The 18,661-nt window shown below is 42.0% G+C and overlaps 1 protein-coding gene across 1 annotated transcript in view; it reads left to right on the forward strand.

Annotated features, from left to right (window-relative positions):
- The window catches only part of LOC137307843 (collagen alpha-1(V) chain-like), a 522,869-nt gene that overhangs the window by 417,229 nt on the left and 86,979 nt on the right, over positions 1-18,661 (forward strand). The window contains exon 24 of the mRNA XM_067976930.1: positions 3,679-3,723. Within this exon, the coding sequence (XP_067833031.1) occupies positions 3,679-3,723 (45 nt within the window). The remainder of the gene's footprint in view (positions 1-3,678; positions 3,724-18,661) is intronic.

Here is an 18,661-nt window from a genome sequence, read left to right on the forward strand (position 1 = left end):
ACCTGGTCTTTAAACACTGCCTTTTACCTACCTGGCACAGACCTGGTCTATAAACAGTGTGCCCCTTCCCTACCTGGTACATTCATAGAATCATGGAAGAATCATAGAGAATTTACGGCACAGAAGGAGGCCGTTCGGCCCATCGTGTCTGTGCCAGCTGAAAATGAGCCACCCAGCCTAATCCCGCTTTCCAGCTCTTGGTCCGTAGCCCTGTAGGTCACAGCACTTCAAGTGCACATCCAGGCACCTTTTAAATGAGTCGAGGGTTTCTGCCTCTACCACCCTTTCAGACAGTGAGTTCCAAACCATTGCAGCCTCTGGGTGAATTTTTTTTTCCTCAGCTCCCCTCTAATCCTTCTACCAATTACTTTAAATCTATGCCCCCTGGTTATTGACCTCTCTGCTAAGGGAAATAGGTCCTTCCTATCCACTCTATCTCAGCCCTTCATAATTTTGTCAATTAGATCATCCCTCAGCCTCCTCTGTTCCAAAGAAAACAACCCCAGCCTATCCAATTTTCCCCATAGCTAAAATTCTCCAGTCCTGGCAACATCCTCATAAATCTCCTCTGTACCCTGTCTAGTGCAATCACATCTTTCCTGTAATGTGGTGAACAGAACTGTACGCAATACTCAAGCTATGGCCTAACCAATGTTTTATACAGTTCTAGCATAACCTCCCTGCTCTTATATTCTATGCCTCGACTAATAAAGGAAAGTATTCCATATTCCTTCTGAACCACCTTATCCACCTGTCCTGCTACCTTCAGTGATCTGTGGACATGCACTCCAAGGACCCTCACTTCCTCTACACCTTTCAGTAACTTCCCATTTATTGTTAACTCCCTTGACTTGTTTGCCTTCCCCAAATTCATTCCCTCGCACTTCTCCGGATTGAATTCCATTTGCCACTTTTCTGCCCACCTGACCAGTCCATTGCTATCTTCCTGCAGTCTACAGCTTTCCTCCTCACTATCAACCACACGGCCAATTTTTGTATCATCTGCAAACTTCTCAATCATGCCCCCTACATTTAAGTCCAAATCATTAATATATATCACAAAAAGCCAGGGACCCAGTACTGAGCCCTGCAGAACCCCACTGGAAACAGCCTTCCAGTCACATAAACACCCGTTGACCATTACCCTTTGCTTCCTGCCACTGAGCCAATTTTGGATCCAATTTGCCACTCTCCCTTGGATTCTATGGGCTTGTACTTTTTTGACCAGTCTGCCATGTGGGACCTTGTCAAAAGCCTTGCTAAAATCCATGTAGAATACATCAAATGCACTACCCTCATCGACCCTCCTTGTTACCTCTCAAAAAATTCAATCAAGTTAGTCTGACATGACCTTCCCTTAACAAATCCATGCTGACTGTCCTTGATTAACCTGTGCCTTTCTAAGTGATGGTTTATCCTGTCCCTCAGAATTGATTCCAATATTTTTTCCACCACCGAGGTTAGATTGAGTGGCCTGTAATTATTAGATCTATCCCTCACTCCATTTTTAAACAATGGTACATCATTAGCAGTCCTTCAATCCTCCGGCTCCTCACCTGTATCCAGTGAGGATTGGAAAATGATGGTCAGAGCCTCCGCTATTTCCTCCCTTGCTTCTTTTAACAGCCTGGGATACATTTCATCCGGCCCCGGTGATTTATCTACTTTCAAAGATGCTAATCTCCTTAATACTTCCTCTCTCACTAAGTTTATCCCATCCAATATTTCACACTCTTCCTCCTTAATTACAATGTCTGCATCGTCCCTGTCTTTTGTGAAGACAGATGCAAAGTATTCATTAAGAACCATACCCACATCTTCCGCCTCCACACATAGGTTACCTTTTCGGTCTCTAATAGGCCCTACTCTTTCCTTAGTTATCCTCTTGCTCTTAATGTATTCATAAAACATCTTTGGGTTTTCCTTGATTTTACTTGCCAATATTTTTTCATGCCCTCGCTTTGCTTTCCTAATTTCCTTTTTAATTTCACCCCTCACTTTTTATACTCCTCTCGGCTTTCTGTAGTATTGAGCTCTCGGTGTCTGACATAAGCTTCCCTTTTCTGCCTTTTCTTACCCTGAATGCTCCTGGACATCCAGGGAGCTCGAGATTTGGTCGCAGATTTAGGTATGCTGTTTTTTCCCCCTATTTGGCCCAGTCCTAGGCTTAGATGAGAGTAGACAGCTGGAGGGTGATCAACCCGGCAATTACGGGCCAGTCAGCCTAACATCGGTGGTGGGGAAACTTTTAGAGACAATAATCCGGGACAAAATTAATTGACACTTGGAAAAGTCTGGGCTAATAAATGAAAGTCAGCGTGGATTTGTTAAAGGAAAATCATGTTTGACTAACTTGATTGAGTTCTTTGATGAAGTAACAGAGATGGTTGATGAGGGTAGTGCGGTTGATGTTGTGTACATGGACTTTCTAAAGGAATTTGATAAAGTACCACATAATTGACTTGTTAGCAAAATTAAAGCCCGTGGGATTAAAGGGACAGTGGCAGCGTAGATACAAAATTGGCTAGTGGACAGAATGTAGAGAGTAGTGGTGAACAGTGATTTTTCAGACTGGAGGGAAGTATACAGTGGTGTTCCCCAGGGGTAGGTCTTTTTGATGTATATTAATGACCTGGACTTGGGTACAGAGGGTATAATTTCAAAGTTCGCAGATGACACAAAACTCAGAAATGTAATAAATAATATGGAGTACAGTAACAGACTTCAGGAGGGCATAGACAGCCTGGTGAAATGGGCAGACACATGGCAAATGAAATTTAACACAGAGAAGTGTGAAGTGATACATTTTGGTAGGAAGAATGAGGAGAGGCAACATAAACTGAATGGTACAATTCTAAAGGGAGTGCAGGAACAGAGAGACCTGGGGGTGTGTGTACACAAATCTTTGAAGGTGGCAGGACAAGTTGAGAAGGCTGTTAAAAAAGCCAATGGAACCCTGGGATTCATTAATAGAGGCATAGAGTATAAAAGCAAGGAAGTTATGCTAAACCTTTATAAATCACTGGTCAGGCCTCAGCTGGAGTATTGTGTCCAATTCTGGGCACCGCACTTTAGGAAGGATGTCAAGGCCTTAGAGAGGGTGCAGAGGAGATTTACTAGAATGGTACCAGGGATGAGGGTCTTCAGTTATGTGGAGAGACTGGAGAAGCTGGGGTTGTTCTCCTTAGAACAGAGAAGGTTAAGGGGAGATTTGATAGAGGTGTTCAAAATCATGAAGTGTTTTGAGAGAGTAAATAAGGAGAAACTGTTTCCAGTGGCAGAAGGGTCGGTAACCAGAGGACACAGAATTAAGGCGATCGGCAAAAGAGCCAGAGGCGACATGAGGAAACATTTTTTTACCCAGCGAGTTGGAATGATCTGGAATTCACTGCCTGAAAGGGCGGTGGAAGCAGATTCAAGAGTAACTTTCAAACGGGAATTGGATAAATACTTGAAGGGAAAAAAATTACTGGGCTATGGGAAAAGAGCAGGGGAGTGGGACTAATTGGATAGCTCTTTCAAAGAGCCGGCAGAGGCAAGATGGGCCGAATGGCCTCCTCCTGTGATGTATCTACTGTGATACGATGAAGGAACTAGTTCCCAATGTGCTTGAGGTGAACATGTTGACTGGCTCCAATCTCTTGTTGATTGTTTCTTCTCCTCACTCCTCTCCTGCAGGGTATACCTGGTCCTCAGGGAGCCATGGGACCTCCTGGCCATAAGGTAAGTCATATCTGCAGAACCTCCATCACTCATTGTCCATTGTTAAACCCTTGCGCAAGATTCCAACTCATTGCCCAATCGACCGACCCTGACCTCCTCCTGACCAACAGGTACCAGCTTCTCAGCCCGAGAAAGATGGCATTCAGTTTCTCTTGTCTATCTTGTTGTTTTTTGCTCTTGTGCCCGAGGTTATCGCAGAAACGTTCGGGGCTGGATTCCCCAGTCCGACATTCCCGCTGGGAAATGGTGCTGAGGAAATCGTTGATTGGAAAAATCAGTGGCCTGGCAGCCAGCGATTTCCCAGACAACACTAACTGCGGACCCCACTTCTTGCTGGGAATGTCTGGTTGGGGGGGGGATTAAGCATTGGGGTGAGGGCGTTATGTTTAGCCTTGTGCTTAAGCCCAAATTTCGAGCCCTCTTGATTATCAGAGGTGGGGAGGCAGTGGGATGGGCTTCACTTATGATTTCATCCTTGCTTTTTTAACAGAATGTCTGGTCTTGTAACGGGAAATCCAAGCAGTGGCCATCCAGGGTGAAAGATGTGAGAGTGCCCAGGACTGTTTGAGGATGCCGGGTCTATCTTCATGATACGGATCCGTTACCGTCAATCCGTGCCGAGCCGTAGAGTCCAGCAGGACCCCAGGTTCGGGTCCTGGTCTGCGCTGAGCTGCTTGATCTCAGTTGCAATTGGTCTCGGCTCCCCTGGACTAGAGAGAGAGAGAGACAAACAAACGCCACCGAGGAACTGGCTCCTGCTCCCTCTCCCAGCGGCGGCCCCCTCACCGGGGGAAAGTTTGGATGTCGGGAGAGGACGGGTCTGGGGTCAGCTGCGATGCTCGCTGCTGTCGAATAGCCTGGCTGTGTAGGTCCACTTGGCTGAGCTACAGGAGTGTGGCTGGTGCTTGTGGAAAGACCCCCCTCCCCACTGAGGAAAGTTGGTGCATTCAGGGGAGAGGGAAAGAAAACTGGAGAGGATAAGACAAAAAACCCCATAGTTGGCGCAAGAAGTCCTGGAACATCTTGGTCCTAACGTCCAACCTGCAGCTGAGTTCATCTGCACTCGGGGGTGCATGGCGGGAAACTCCAGGGCATGGCCTGTGATGTTTATTCTATCCCGAACTGAGGGGCAGATCACATGCCCCGGCCGCGCGCTCCCCGCTGACAGCCCCAGATCAGCCCCGGAGTCCAACAATGAGGCACCAACATGTCAGTTTCGCAGAGTAAGTGACTGCCCCGAGTCATTGCATGAAAAATTTTCGTTCCATGTGATTCATGCGAGGCGGCTTTGATTCAGGGTGAGAGTGAGATCACATTAATGATTGTGGTTTTGATTCAGGGTGAGAGTGAGATCACATTAATGATTGTGGTTTTGATTCAGGGTGAGAGTGAGATCACACTCAAGTTTATGGTTTTGATTCATGGTGAGAGTGAGATCACACTAATGTTTGTGATTTTGATTCAGGGTGAGAGTGTGTTCACACTAATCTTTTTCATTTTGATTGCGGGTGAGATTGAGATCACACTAATGTTTGTGGGGTTTTTTCAGGGTGAGAGTGAGATCACACTAATGTTTGTGGTTTTGATTCACGGTGAGAGTGAGATCACACTAATGTTTGTGATTTTGAATCAGGGTGAGAGTGAGACAGCACTATTATTCCTGATTTTGATTCAGGGTGAGTGTGAGATCACACTAATGTTTGTGGATTTGTTTCAGGGTGAGAGTGAGATCACACTAATGTTCCTGGTTTTGCTTCACGGTGAGTGAGATCACACTAATGTTTGTGGTATTGATTCAGGGTGAAAGTGAGCTCACACGGATATTTCTGGTTTTGATTCAGAGTGAGAGTGAGATCACACTAATGTTTGTGATTTTGATTCAGGTTGAGAGTGAGATCACACTAATGTTTGTGATTTTGATTCAGGTTGAGAGTGAGATCACACTAATGTTTGTGATTTTGATTCAGGTTGAGAGTGAGATCACACTAATGTTTGTGATTTGGAGTCAGAGTGACAGTGAGATCACAATAATGTTTGTTGTTTTTAATTCGGAGTTAAGGGTGAGATCACACTAATGTTCCTGGTTTTGATTCAGGGTGAGTGTAAGATCACACTAATATTTATGGTTTTGATTCAGGGTAAGAGTGAGATCACACTATTGTTTGTAGTTTTGATTCAGAGTGAGAGTGAGATCACACTCATGTTCCTGATTTTGATTCTGGGTGAGAGTGAGATCACACTAATGTTCCTGGTTTTGATTCAGGGTGAGAGTGAGATCACACTAATGTTTGTGGTTTTGATTCAGGGTGAGAGTGAGATCACACTAATGTTCCTGGTTTTGATTCAGGGTGAGAGTGAGATCACAGTAATGTTTGTGGATTTGATTCAAGGTGAGTGTGAGATCACACTATTGTTCCAGATTTTGATTCAGGTTGAGAGAGAGATCACACGAACGTTCCTGGATTTGATTCAGAGTGAGAGTGAGATCACACTAATGTTCCTGGGTGTGATTCACAGTGAGAGTGAGATCACACTCATGTTCCTGGTTTTGATTCAGGGTGAGAGTGAGATCACACTAATGTTTCTGGTTTCGATTCTGGTTGAGAGTGAGATCACACTAATGTTTGTGGTTTTGATTCAGGGTGAGGGTGAGATCACACTAATGTTCCTGATTTTGATTCAGGGTGAGAATGAGATCACACTATTGTTTGTGTGTTTGATTCAGGGTAAGAGTGAGATCACACTAATGTTTATGGTTTTGATTCAGGGTGAGAGTGAGATCACACTAATGTTTGTGATTTTGTTTCAGTTTGAGAGTGAGATCACACTAATATTTGTGATTTAATTCAGGGTGAGAGTGAGATCACACTAATGTTTGTGATTTTGTTTCAGTTTGAGAGTGAGATCACACTAATATTTGTGATTTAATTCAGAGTGAGAGTGAGATCACACTAATGTTCCTGGATTTGATTCAGGGTGAGAGTGAGATCACACTAATGTTTGTGGTTTTGTTTCAGGGTGAGAGTGAGATCACACTAATGTTCCTGGTTTCGATTCAGGGTGAGAGTGAGGTCACACTAATGTTCCTGGTTTTGATTCAGAGTGAGAGAGAGATCACACTAATGTTTGTGGTTTTGATTCATGTTGTGAGTGAGATCGCACTAATATTTGTGATTTTGTTTCAGCATGAGAGGGAGATCACATGAATGTTTGTGGTTTTGATTCAGTGTGAGACAGAGATCACATTAATGTTTGTGGTTTTGATTCACAGTGAGAGTGAGATCACACTCTTGTTCCTGGTTTTGATTCAGGGTGAGAGTGAGATCACACTAATGTTTGTGGGTTTGATTCAGGGTGGGAGTGAGATCACACTAGTGTTCCAGGTTTTGATTCATGGTGAGATTGAGATCACACTAATGTTTGTGATTTTCGTTCAGGTTGAGCGTGAATTTACACTAATGTTTGTGGCTTTGATTCAGAGTGAGAGTGAGATCACACTTATGAACCTCGTTTTGATTCAGGGTGAGAGTGAGATCACACTCATGTTCCTGGTTTTGATTCATGGTCAGAATGACATCACACTAATGTTCCTGGTTTTGTATGAGGTTGAGAGTGAGATCACATTAATATTTGTGATTTAATTCAGGGTGAGAGTGAGATCAAAGTAAAGTTTGTGGTTTTGATTCATGGTGAGTTTTCATTGCACGAATATTTGTGATTTTGTTTCAGCGTGAGAGGGAGATCACACCAATGTTTGTGGTTTTGATTCTGGGTGAGAGTGAGATCACACTAATGTTCCTGGTTTTGATTCACAGTGAGAGTGAGTTCACACCAATGTTCCCGGTTTTGATTCGCGATGAGAGTGAGATCACACTCTTGTTCCTGGTTTTGATTCAGGGTGAGACTGAAATCACACTAATGTTTCCGGTTTTGATTCAGGGTGAGAGTGAGATCACACTAATATTTGTGACTTTGTTTCTGGGTGAGAGTGAGATCACACTAATGTTCCTGGTTTTGATTCAGGGTGAGATTGAGATCACACTAATGTTTGTGGTTTTGATTCAGGGTGAGGGTGAGATCACACTAATGTTCCTGGTTTTGATTCAGGGTGAGAGTGAGATCACACTAATGTTTGTGGGTTTGATTCAGGGTGGGAGTGAGATCACACTAGTGTTCCAGGTTTTGATTCATGGTGAGAGTGAGGTCACACAATTGTTTGTGGTTTTAATTCAGGGTGATAGTGAGTTCACACTAATGTTCCTGGTTTTGATTGGGTGAGAGTGAGATCACACTAATGTTCCTGGTTTGGATTCAGAGTGAGAGTGAGATCACACTAATGTTTGTGATTTTCGTTCAGGTTGAGCGTGAATTTACACTAATGTTTGTGGCTTTGATTCAGGGTGAGAGTGAGATCACACTTATGAACCTGGTTTTGATTCAGGGTGAGAGTGAGATCACACTCATGTTCCTGGTTTTGATTCATGGTCAGAATGACATCACACTAATGTTCCTGGTTTTGTATGAGGTTGAGAGTGAGATCACATTAATATTTGTGATTTAATTCAGGGTGAGAGTGAGATCAAAGTAAAGTTTGTGGTTTTGATTCATGGTGAGTTTTCATTGCACGAATATTTGTGATTTTGTTTCAGCGTGAGAGGGAGATCACACCAATGTTTGTGGTTTTGATTCTGGGTGAGAGTGAGATCACACCAATGTTCCCGGTTTTGATTCGCGGTGAGAGTGAGATCACACTCTTGTTCCTGGTTTTGATTCAGGGTGAGACTGAAATCACACTAGTGTTTGTGGTTTTGATTCAAGGTGAGAGTGAGATCACACTAATGTTTGTGGTTTTGATACAAGGTGAGAGTGAGATCACACTAATGTTCCTGATTTTTATTCAGGTGAGAGCGAGATCACACTAATGTTCCTGGTTTTGATTCTTGTTGTGAGTGCGATCACACTAATACTTTGAGCTTGATTCAGGGTAACAGTCAGATCACACTCATATTTGTGATTTTAATTCACGGTGAGAGTGAGGGCCAGGTGATATTTGTGGTTTCGATTCGGGGTGAGAGTGAAATCACACTAATGTTTGTGGTTTTGGTTCAGGGTGAGATTGAGATCACACTAATGTTCCTGGTTTTGATTCAGGGTGAGAGTGAGATCACACTAATGTTCCTGGTTTTGATTCAGGGTGAGAGAGAGATCACACTAATGTTCCTGGGTTTGATTCACAGTGAGAGTGAGATCACACTAATGTTCCTGGGTTTGATTGAGGATGAGAGTGAGATCACACTAATGTTTGTGGTTTTGATTCAGGGTGAGAGTGACAATGCACTAATGTTGCTGATTTTGATTCAATGTGAGAGAGAGATCACACCAGTGTTGTAGGTTTGATTCAGGGTGAGCGTGAAATCACATGAATGTTTGTGGTTTTGATTCAGGTGAGAGTGAGGTCACACTAATGTTTGTGGGGTTTTTTCTGGGTGAAAGTGAGATCACACTAATGTTACTGGTTTTGATTCACATTGAGAGTGAGATCACACTAATGTTCCTGGTTTTGATTCAGGATCAGAATGAGATCACACTAATATTTATGGTTTTTTCCAGTGTGAGAGTGAGATCACAGAAATTTTCTTGATTTTGATTCAGGGTGAGAGTGAGATCACACTAATATTTGTGACTTTGATTCTGGGTGAGAGTGAAATCACACTAATGTTCCTGGTTTTGATTCAGGGTGAGTGTGAGATCACACTAATATTTGTGACTTTGATTCTGGGTGAGAGTGAAATCACACTAATGTTTGTGGTTTTGATTCAGGGTGAGTGTGAGATCACACTAATATTTGTGACTTTGATTCTGGGTGAGAGTGAGATCACACTAATATTCCTGGTTTTGATTCAGGGTGAGTGTGAGATCACACTAATGTTTGTGGTTTTGATTCAGAGTGAGAGTGAGATCACACCAATGTTCCTGGTTTTGATTCACATTGAGAGTGAGATCACACTCATGTTCCTGATTTTGAATCTGGGTGAGAGTGAGATCACACTCATGTTTGTGGTTTTCATTCAGGGTGAGAGTGAGATGACACTCATTTTCCTTGTTTTGATTGAGGGTAAGAGTGAGATCACACTTATGTTCCGTGTTTTTATTCAGTCTGAGAGTGAGATTACACTAATGATTGTGAATTTGACTCAGGCTGATAGTGAGATCACACCAATGTTTGTGATTTTGTTTCAGTTTGAGAGTGAGATCACACTAATGTTTGTGATTTTGATTCGGGGTGAGAGTGAGATCATACCAATGTTCCTGGTTTTAATTCAGTGTGAGAGTGAGATCACACTAACGTTCGTGATTTTCATTCTGGGTGAGAGTGAGATCACACTAATGTTCTGTGTTTTTATTCAGTCTGAGAGTGAGATTACACTAATGATTGTGAATTTGACTCAGGCTGAGAGTGAGATCACACTAATGTTTGTGATTATGTTTCAGTTTGAGAGTGAGATCACACTAATGTTTGTGATTTTGTTTCAGTTTGAGAGTGAGATCACACTAATGTTTGTGATTTTGTTTCAGTTTGAGAGTGAGATCACACTAATGTTTCCGGTTTTGATTCAGGGTGAGAGTGAGATCACACTTATGTTCCTGGTTTTGATTCAGTGTGAGAGTGAGATCACACTAATGTTCGTGATTTTGTTTCTGGGTGAGAGTGAGATCACACTAATGTTTCCGGTTTTGATTCAGGGTGAGAGTGAGATCACACTAATATTTGTGACTTTGTTTCTGGGTGAGAGTGAGATCACACTAATGTTCCTGGTTTTGATTCAGGGTGAGTGTGAGATCACACTAATGTTTCTGGTTTTGATTCAGAGTGAGAGTGAGATCACACCAATGTTCCTGATTTTGATTCAGAGTGAGAGTGAGATCACACTAATGTTTGTGGTTTTGTTTCATGGTGTGAGTGAGATCACACTAATATTTGTGGTTTTGATTCTAGGTGAGAGTGAGATCACACTAATGCTCGTGATTTTGATTCAGAGTGAGAGTGAGATCACACTAATGTTTGTGATTTTGTTTCAGTTTGAGAGTGAGATCACACTAATGTTTGTGATTTTGTTTCAGTTTGAGAGTGAGATCACACTAATGTTTGTGATTTTGTTTCAGTTTGAGAGTGAGATCACACTAATGTTTCCGGTTTTGATTCAGGGTGAGAGTGAGATCACACTTATGTTCCTGGTTTTGATTCAGTGTGAGAGTGAGATCACACTAATGTTCGTGACTTTGTTTCTGGGTGAGAGTGAGATCACACTAATGTTTCCGGTTTTGATTCAGGGTGAGAGTGAGATCACACTAATGTTTGTGGTTTTGATTCAGGGTGAGAGTGAGATCACACTAATGTTCCTGGTTTTGATTCACATTGAGAGTGAGATCACACTCATGTTCCTGATTTTGAATCTGGGTGAGAGTGAGATCACACTCATGTTTGTGGTTTTCATTCAGGGTGAGAGTGAGATGACACTCATTTTCCTTGTTTTGATTGAGGGTAAGAGTGAGATCACACTTATGTTCCGTGTTTTTATTCAGTCTGAGAGTGAGATTACACTAATGATTGTGAATTTGACTCAGGCTGATAGTGAGATCACACTAATGTTTGTGATTTTGTTTCAGTTTGAGAGTGAGATCACACTAATGTTTGTGATTTTGATTCGGGGTGAGAGTGAGATCATACCAATGTTCCTGGTTTTAATTCAGTGTGAAAGTGAGATCACACTAATGTTCGTGATTTTCGTTCTGGGTGAGAGTGAGATCACACTAATGTTCCGTGTTTTTATTCAGTCTGAGAGTGAGATTACACTAATGATTGTGAATTTGACTCAGGCTGAGAGTGAGATCACACTAATGTTTGTGATTTTGTTTCAGTTTGAGAGTGAGATCACACTAATGTTCTGTGTTTTTATTCAGTCTGAGAGTGAGATTACACTAATGATTGTGAATTTGACTCAGGCTGAGAGTGAGATCACACTAATGTTTGTGATTTTGTTTCAGTTTGAGAGTGAGATCACACTAATGTTTGTGGTTTTGATTCAGGGTGAGAGTGAGATCACACTTATGTTCCTGGTTTTGATTCAGTGTGAGAGTGAGATCACACTAATGTTCGTGATTTTGTTTCTGGGTGAGAGTGAGATCACACTAATGTTTCCGGTTTTGATTCAGGGTGAGAGTGAGATCACACTAATATTTGTGACTTTGTTTCTGGGTGAGAGTGAGATCACACTAATGTTCCTGGTTTTGATTCAGGGTGAGTGTGAGATCACACTAATGTTTGTGGTTTTGATTCAGAGTGAGAGTGAGATCACACCAATGTTCCTGGTTTTGATTCAGAGTGAGAGTGAGATCACACTAATGTTTGTGGTTTTGTTTCATGGTGTGAGTGAGATCACACTAATATTTGTGGTTTTGATTCTGGGTGAGAGTGAGATCACACTAATGTTCGTGATTTTGATTCTGGGTGAGAGTGAGATCACACTAATGTTTGTGATTTTGTTTCAGTTTGAGAGTGAGATCACACTAATGTTTGTGATTTTGTTTCAGTTTGAGAGTGAGATCACACTAATGTTTCCGGTTTTGATTCAGGGTGAGAGTGAGATCACACTTATGTTCCTGGTTTTGATTCAGTGTGAGAGTGAGATCACACTAATGTTCGTGATTTTGTTTCTGGGTGAGAGTGAGATCACACTAATGTTTCCGGTTTTGATTCAGGGTGAGAGTGAGATCACACTAATGTTTGTGGTTTTGATTCAGGATGAGAGTGAGATCACACTTATGGTCCTGGTTTTGATTCTGGGTGAGAGTGAGATCACAGAAATTTTCTTGATTTTGATTCAGGGTGAGAGTGAGATCACACTAATGTTTGTGGTTTTGATTCAGAGTGAGAGTGAGATCACACCAATGTTCCTGGTTTTGATTCAGAGTGAGAGTGAGATCACACTAATGTTTGTGGTTTTGTTTCATGGTGTGAGTGAGATCACACTAATATTTGTGGTTTTGATTCTGGGTGAGAGTGAGATCACACTAATGTTCGTGATTTTGATTCTGGGTGAGAGTGAGATCACACTAATGTTTGTGATTTTGTTTCAGTTTGAGAGTGAGATCACACTAATGTTTGTGATTTTGTTTCAGTTTGAGAGTGAGATCACACTAATGTTTCCGGTTTTGATTCAGGGTGAGAGTGAGATCACACTTATGTTCCTGGTTTTGATTCAGTGTGAGAGTGAGATCACACTAATGTTCGTGATTTTGTTTCTGGGTGAGAGTGAGATCACACTAATGTTTCCGGTTTTGATTCAGGGTGAGAGTGAGATCACACTAATGTTTGTGGTTTTGATTCAGGATGAGAGTGAGATCACACTTATGGTCCTGGTTTTGATTCTGGGTGAGAGTGAGATCACAGAAATTTTCTTGATTTTGATTCAGGGTGAGAGTGAGATCACACTAATATTTGTGACTTTGTTTCTGGGTGAGAGTGAGATCACACTAATGTTCCTGGTTTTGATTCAGGGTGAGTGTGAGATCACACTAATGTTTGTGGTTTTGATTCAGAGTGAGAGTGAGATCACACCAATGTTCCTGGTTTTGATTCAGAGTGAGAGTGAGATCACACTAATGTTTGTGGTTTTGTTTCATGGTGTGAGTGAGATCACACTAATATTTGTGGTTTTGATTCAGGGTGAGAGTGTGATCACACTAATATTTGTGGTTTTGATTCAGGTTGAGAGTGAGATCACACTAATGTTCCTGATTTTGATTCAGGGTGAGAGTAAGATCACACTCATGTTCCTGATTTTGATTCAGGGTGAGAGTGAGATCACACTAATGTTCCTGGTTTTGACTCAGGGTGAGAGTGAGATCACACTAATGTTCGTGATTTTGATTCTGGGTGAGAGTGAGATCACACTAATGTTTCCGGTTTTGATTCAGGGTGAGAGTGAGATCACACTTATGTTCCTGGTTTTGATTCTGGGTGAGAGTGAGATCACACTAATGTTTCCGGTTTTGATTCAGGGTGAGAGTGAGATCACACTTATGTTCCTGGTTTTGATTCAGTGTGAGAGTGAGATCACACTAATGTTCGTGATTTTGTTTCTGGGTGAGAGTGAGATCACACTAATGTTTCCGGTTTTGATTCAGGGTGAGAGTGAGATCACACTAATATTTGTGACTTTGTTTCTGGGTGAGAGTGAGATCACACTAATGTTCCTGGTTTTGATTCAGGGTGAGTGTGAGATCACACTAATGTTTGTGGTTTTGATTCAGAGTGAGAGTGAGATCACACCAATGTTCCTGGTTTTGATTCAGAGTGAGAGTGAGATCACACTAATGTTTGTGGTTTTGTTTCATGGTGTGAGTGAGATCACACTAATATTTGTGGTTTTGATTCTGGGTGAGAGTGAGATCACACTAATGTTCGTGATTTTGATTCTGGGTGAGAGTGAGATCACACTAATGTTTGTGATTTTGTTTCAGTTTGAGAGTGAGATCACACTAATGTTTGTGATTTTGTTTCAGTTTGAGAGTGAGATCACACTAATGTTTCCGGTTTTGATTCAGGGTGAGAGTGAGATCACACTAATGTTTGTGGTTTTGATTCAGGGTGAGAGTGAGATCACACTAATGTTCCTGGTTTTGATTCACATTGAGAGTGAGATCACACTCATGTTCCTGATTTTGATTCAGGGTGAGAGTGAGATCACACTAATGTTCCTGGTTTTGATTCAGTGTGAGAGTGAGATCACACTAATGTTCGTGATTTTGTTTCTGGGTGAGAGTGAGATCACACTAATGTTTCCGGTTTTGATTCAGGGTGAGAGTGAGATCACACTAATGTTTGTGGTTTTGATTCAGGATGAGAGTGAGATCACACTTATGGTCCTGGTTTTGATTCTGGGTGAGAGTGAGATCACAGAAATTTTCTTGATTTTGATTCAGGGTGAGAGTGAGATCACACTAATGTTTGTGGTTTTGATTCAGAGTGAGAGTGAGATCACACCAATGTTCCTGGTTTTGATTCAGAGTGAGAGTGAGATCACACTAATGTTTGTGGTTTTGTTTCATGGTGTGAGTGAGATCACACTAATATTTGTGGTTTTGATTCTGGGTGAGAGTGAGATCACACTAATGTTCGTGATTTTGATTCTGGGTGAGAGTGAGATCACACTAATGTTTGTGATTTTGTTTCAGTTTGAGAGTGAGATCACACTAATGTTTGTGATTTTGTTTCAGTTTGAGAGTGAGATCACACTAATGTTTCCGGTTTTGATTCAGGGTGAGAGTGAGATCACACTTATGTTCCTGGTTTTGATTCAGTGTGAGAGTGAGATCACACTAATGTTCGTGATTTTGTTTCTGGGTGAGAGTGAGATCACACTAATGTTTCCGGTTTTGATTCAGGGTGAGAGTGAGATCACACTAATGTTTGTGGTTTTGATTCAGGATGAGAGTGAGATCACACTTATGGTCCTGGTTTTGATTCTGGGTGAGAGTGAGATCACAGAAATTTTCTTGATTTTGATTCAGGGTGAGAGTGAGATCACACTAATGTTTGTGGTTTTGATTCAGAGTGAGAGTGAGATCACACCAATGTTCCTGGTTTTGATTCAGAGTGAGAGTGAGATCACACTAATGTTTGTGGTTTTGTTTCATGGTGTGAGTGAGATCACACTAATATTTGTGGTTTTGATTCTGGGTGAGAGTGAGATCACACTAATGTTCGTGATTTTGATTCTGGGTGAGAGTGAGATCACACTAATGTTTGTGATTTTGTTTCAGTTTGAGAGTGAGATCACACTAATGTTTGTGATTTTGTTTCAGTTGGAGAGTGAGATCACACTAATGTTTCCGGTTTTGATTCAGGGTGAGAGTGAGATCACACTTATGTTCCTGGTTTTGATTCAGTGTGAGAGTGAGATCACACTAATGTTCGTGATTTTGTTTCTGGGTGAGAGTGAGATCACACTAATGTTTCCGGTTTTGATTCAGGGTGAGAGTGAGATCACACTAATGTTTGTGGTTTTGATTCAGGATGAGAGTGAGATCACACTTATGGTCCTGGTTTTGATTCTGGGTGAGAGTGAGATCACAGAAATTTTCTTGATTTTGATTCAGGGTGAGAGTGAGATCACACTAATATTTGTGACTTTGTTTCTGGGTGAGAGTGAGATCACACTAATGTTCCTGGTTTTGATTCAGGGTGAGTGTGAGATCACACTAATGTTTGTGGTTTTGATTCAGAGTGAGAGTGAGATCACACCAATGTTCCTGGTTTTGATTCAGAGTGAGAGTGAGATCACACTAATGTTCGTGATTTTGTTTCTGGGTGAGAGTGAGATCACACTAATGTTTCCGGTTTTGATTCAGGGTGAGAGTGAGATCACACTAATGTTTGTGGTTTTGATTCAGGATGAGAGTGAGATCACACTTATGGTCCTGGTTTTGATTCTGGGTGAGAGTGAGATCACAGAAATTTTCTTGATTTTGATTCAGGGTGAGAGTGAGATCACACTAATGTTTGTGGTTTTGATTCAGAGTGAGAGTGAGATCACACCAATGTTCCTGGTTTTGATTCAGGGTGAGAGTGAGATCACACTAATGTTTGTGGTTTTGTTTCATGGTGTGAGTGAGATCACACTAATATTTGTGGTTTTGATTCTGGGTGAGAGTGAGATCACACTAATGTTCGTGATTTTGATTCTGGGTGAGAGTGAGATCACACTAATGTTTGTGATTTTGTTTCAGTTTGAGAGTGAGATCACACTAATGTTTGTGATTTTGTTTCAGTTTGAGAGTGAGATCACACTAATGTTTCCGGTTTTGATTCAGGGTGAGAGTGAGATCACACTTATGTTCCTGGTTTTGATTCAGTGTGAGAGTGAGATCACACTAATGTTCGTGATTTTGTTTCTGGGTGAGAGTGAGATCACACTAATGTTTCCGGTTTTGATTCAGGGTGAGAGTGAGATCACACTAATGTTTGTGGTTTTGATTCAGGATGAGAGTGAGATCACACTTATGGTCCTGGTTTTGATTCTGGGTGAGAGTGAGATCACAGAAATTTTCTTGATTTTGATTCAGGGTGAGAGTGAGATCACACTAATATTTGTGACTTTGTTTCTGGGTGAGAGTGAGATCACACTAATGTTCCTGGTTTTGATTCAGGGTGAGTGTGAGATCACACTAATGTTTGTGGTTTTGATTCAGAGTGAGAGTGAGATCACACCAATGTTCCTGGTTTTGATTCAGAGTGAGAGTGAGATCACACTAATATTTGTGGTTTTGTTTCATGGTGTGAGTGAGATCACACTAATATTTGTGGTTTTGATTCAGGGTGAGAGTGTGATCACACTAATATTTGTGGTTTTGATTCAGGTTGAGAGTGAGATCACACTAATGTTCCTGATTTTGATTCAGGGTGAGAGTAAGATCACACTCATGTTCCTGATTTTGATTCAGGGTGAGAGTGAGATCACACTAATGTTCCTGGTTTTGACTCAGGGTGAGAGTGAGATCACACTAATGTTCATGATTTTGATTCTGGGTGAGAGTGAGATCACACTAATGTTTCCGGTTTTGATTCAGGGTGAGAGTGAGATCACACTTATGTTCCTGGTTTTGATTCTGGGTGAGAGTGAGATCACACTAATGTTCCTGGTTTTGATTCAGGATGAGAGTGAGATCACACTAAAGTTTGTGATTTTATTTCAGCGTGAGAGGGAGATCACACTGTTGTTTGTGGTTTCTATTCTGGGTGAGAGTGAGATTACACTATTGTTTGTGGTTTTGATTCTGGGTGAGAGTGAGATCACACGAATATTTGTGATTTTAATTCAGGGTGAGAGTGAGATCACACTAATATTTGTGATTTTGATTCTGGGTGAGAGTGAGTTCACACTCATGTTCCTGGTTTTGATTCAGGGTGAGAGTGAGATCACACTGTTGTTCCGGGTTTTGATTCAGGGTGAGAGTGAGATCACACTAATGTTCCTGATTTTCATTCAGGTTGAGCGTGAGTTCACACTAATGTTCCTGGTTTTGAAACTACCACCATGCTAAATGGGATAGATTCAGATCAGATCTAGCAGCTCAAAACTGGGCTTCCATGAGGCGCTGTGGGCCATCAGCAGCAGCAGAATTGTATTCCAGCACAATCTGTAACCTCATGGCCCGGCATATTCCTCACTCGACCATTACCAACAAGCCAGGGGATCAACCCTGGTTCAATGAGGAGTGCAGAAGAGCATGCCAGGAGCAGCACCAGGTGTACCTAAAAATGAGGTGCCAACCTGGTGAAGCTACAGCTCAGGACTACATGCATGCTAAACAGCGGAAGCAACATGCTATAGACAGAGCTAAGCGATTCCACAACCAACGGATCAGGTCAAAGCTCTGCAGTCCTGCCACATCCAGTCATGAATGGTGGTGGACAATGAAACAACTAACGGGAGGAGGAGGCTCTGCAAACATCCCAATCCTCAATGATGGCGGAGTCCAGCACGTGAGTGCAAAAGACAAGGCTGAAGCATTTGCAACCATCTTCAGCCAGAAGTGCTGAGTGGATGATCCATCTCGGCCTCCTCCCGATATCCCCACCATCACAGAAGCCAGTCTTCGGCCAATTCGATTCACTCCACGTGATATCAAGAAACGGCTGAGTGCACTGGATACAGCAAAGGCTATGGGGCCCGACAACATCCCAGCTGTAGTGCTGAAGACTTGTGCTCCAGAACTAGCTGCGCCTCTAGCCAAGCTGTTCCAGTACAGCTACAACACTGGCATCTACCCGACAATGTGGAAAATTGCCCAGGTATGTCCTGTCCACAAAAAGCAGGACAAATCCAATCTGGCCAATTACCGCCCCATCAGTCTACTCTCAATCATCAGCAAA

This window comes from Heptranchias perlo, unplaced genomic scaffold, assembly GCF_035084215.1.
Source record: "Heptranchias perlo isolate sHepPer1 unplaced genomic scaffold, sHepPer1.hap1 HAP1_SCAFFOLD_113, whole genome shotgun sequence".
NCBI classification, from domain to species: Eukaryota; Metazoa; Chordata; class Chondrichthyes; order Hexanchiformes; family Hexanchidae; genus Heptranchias; species Heptranchias perlo.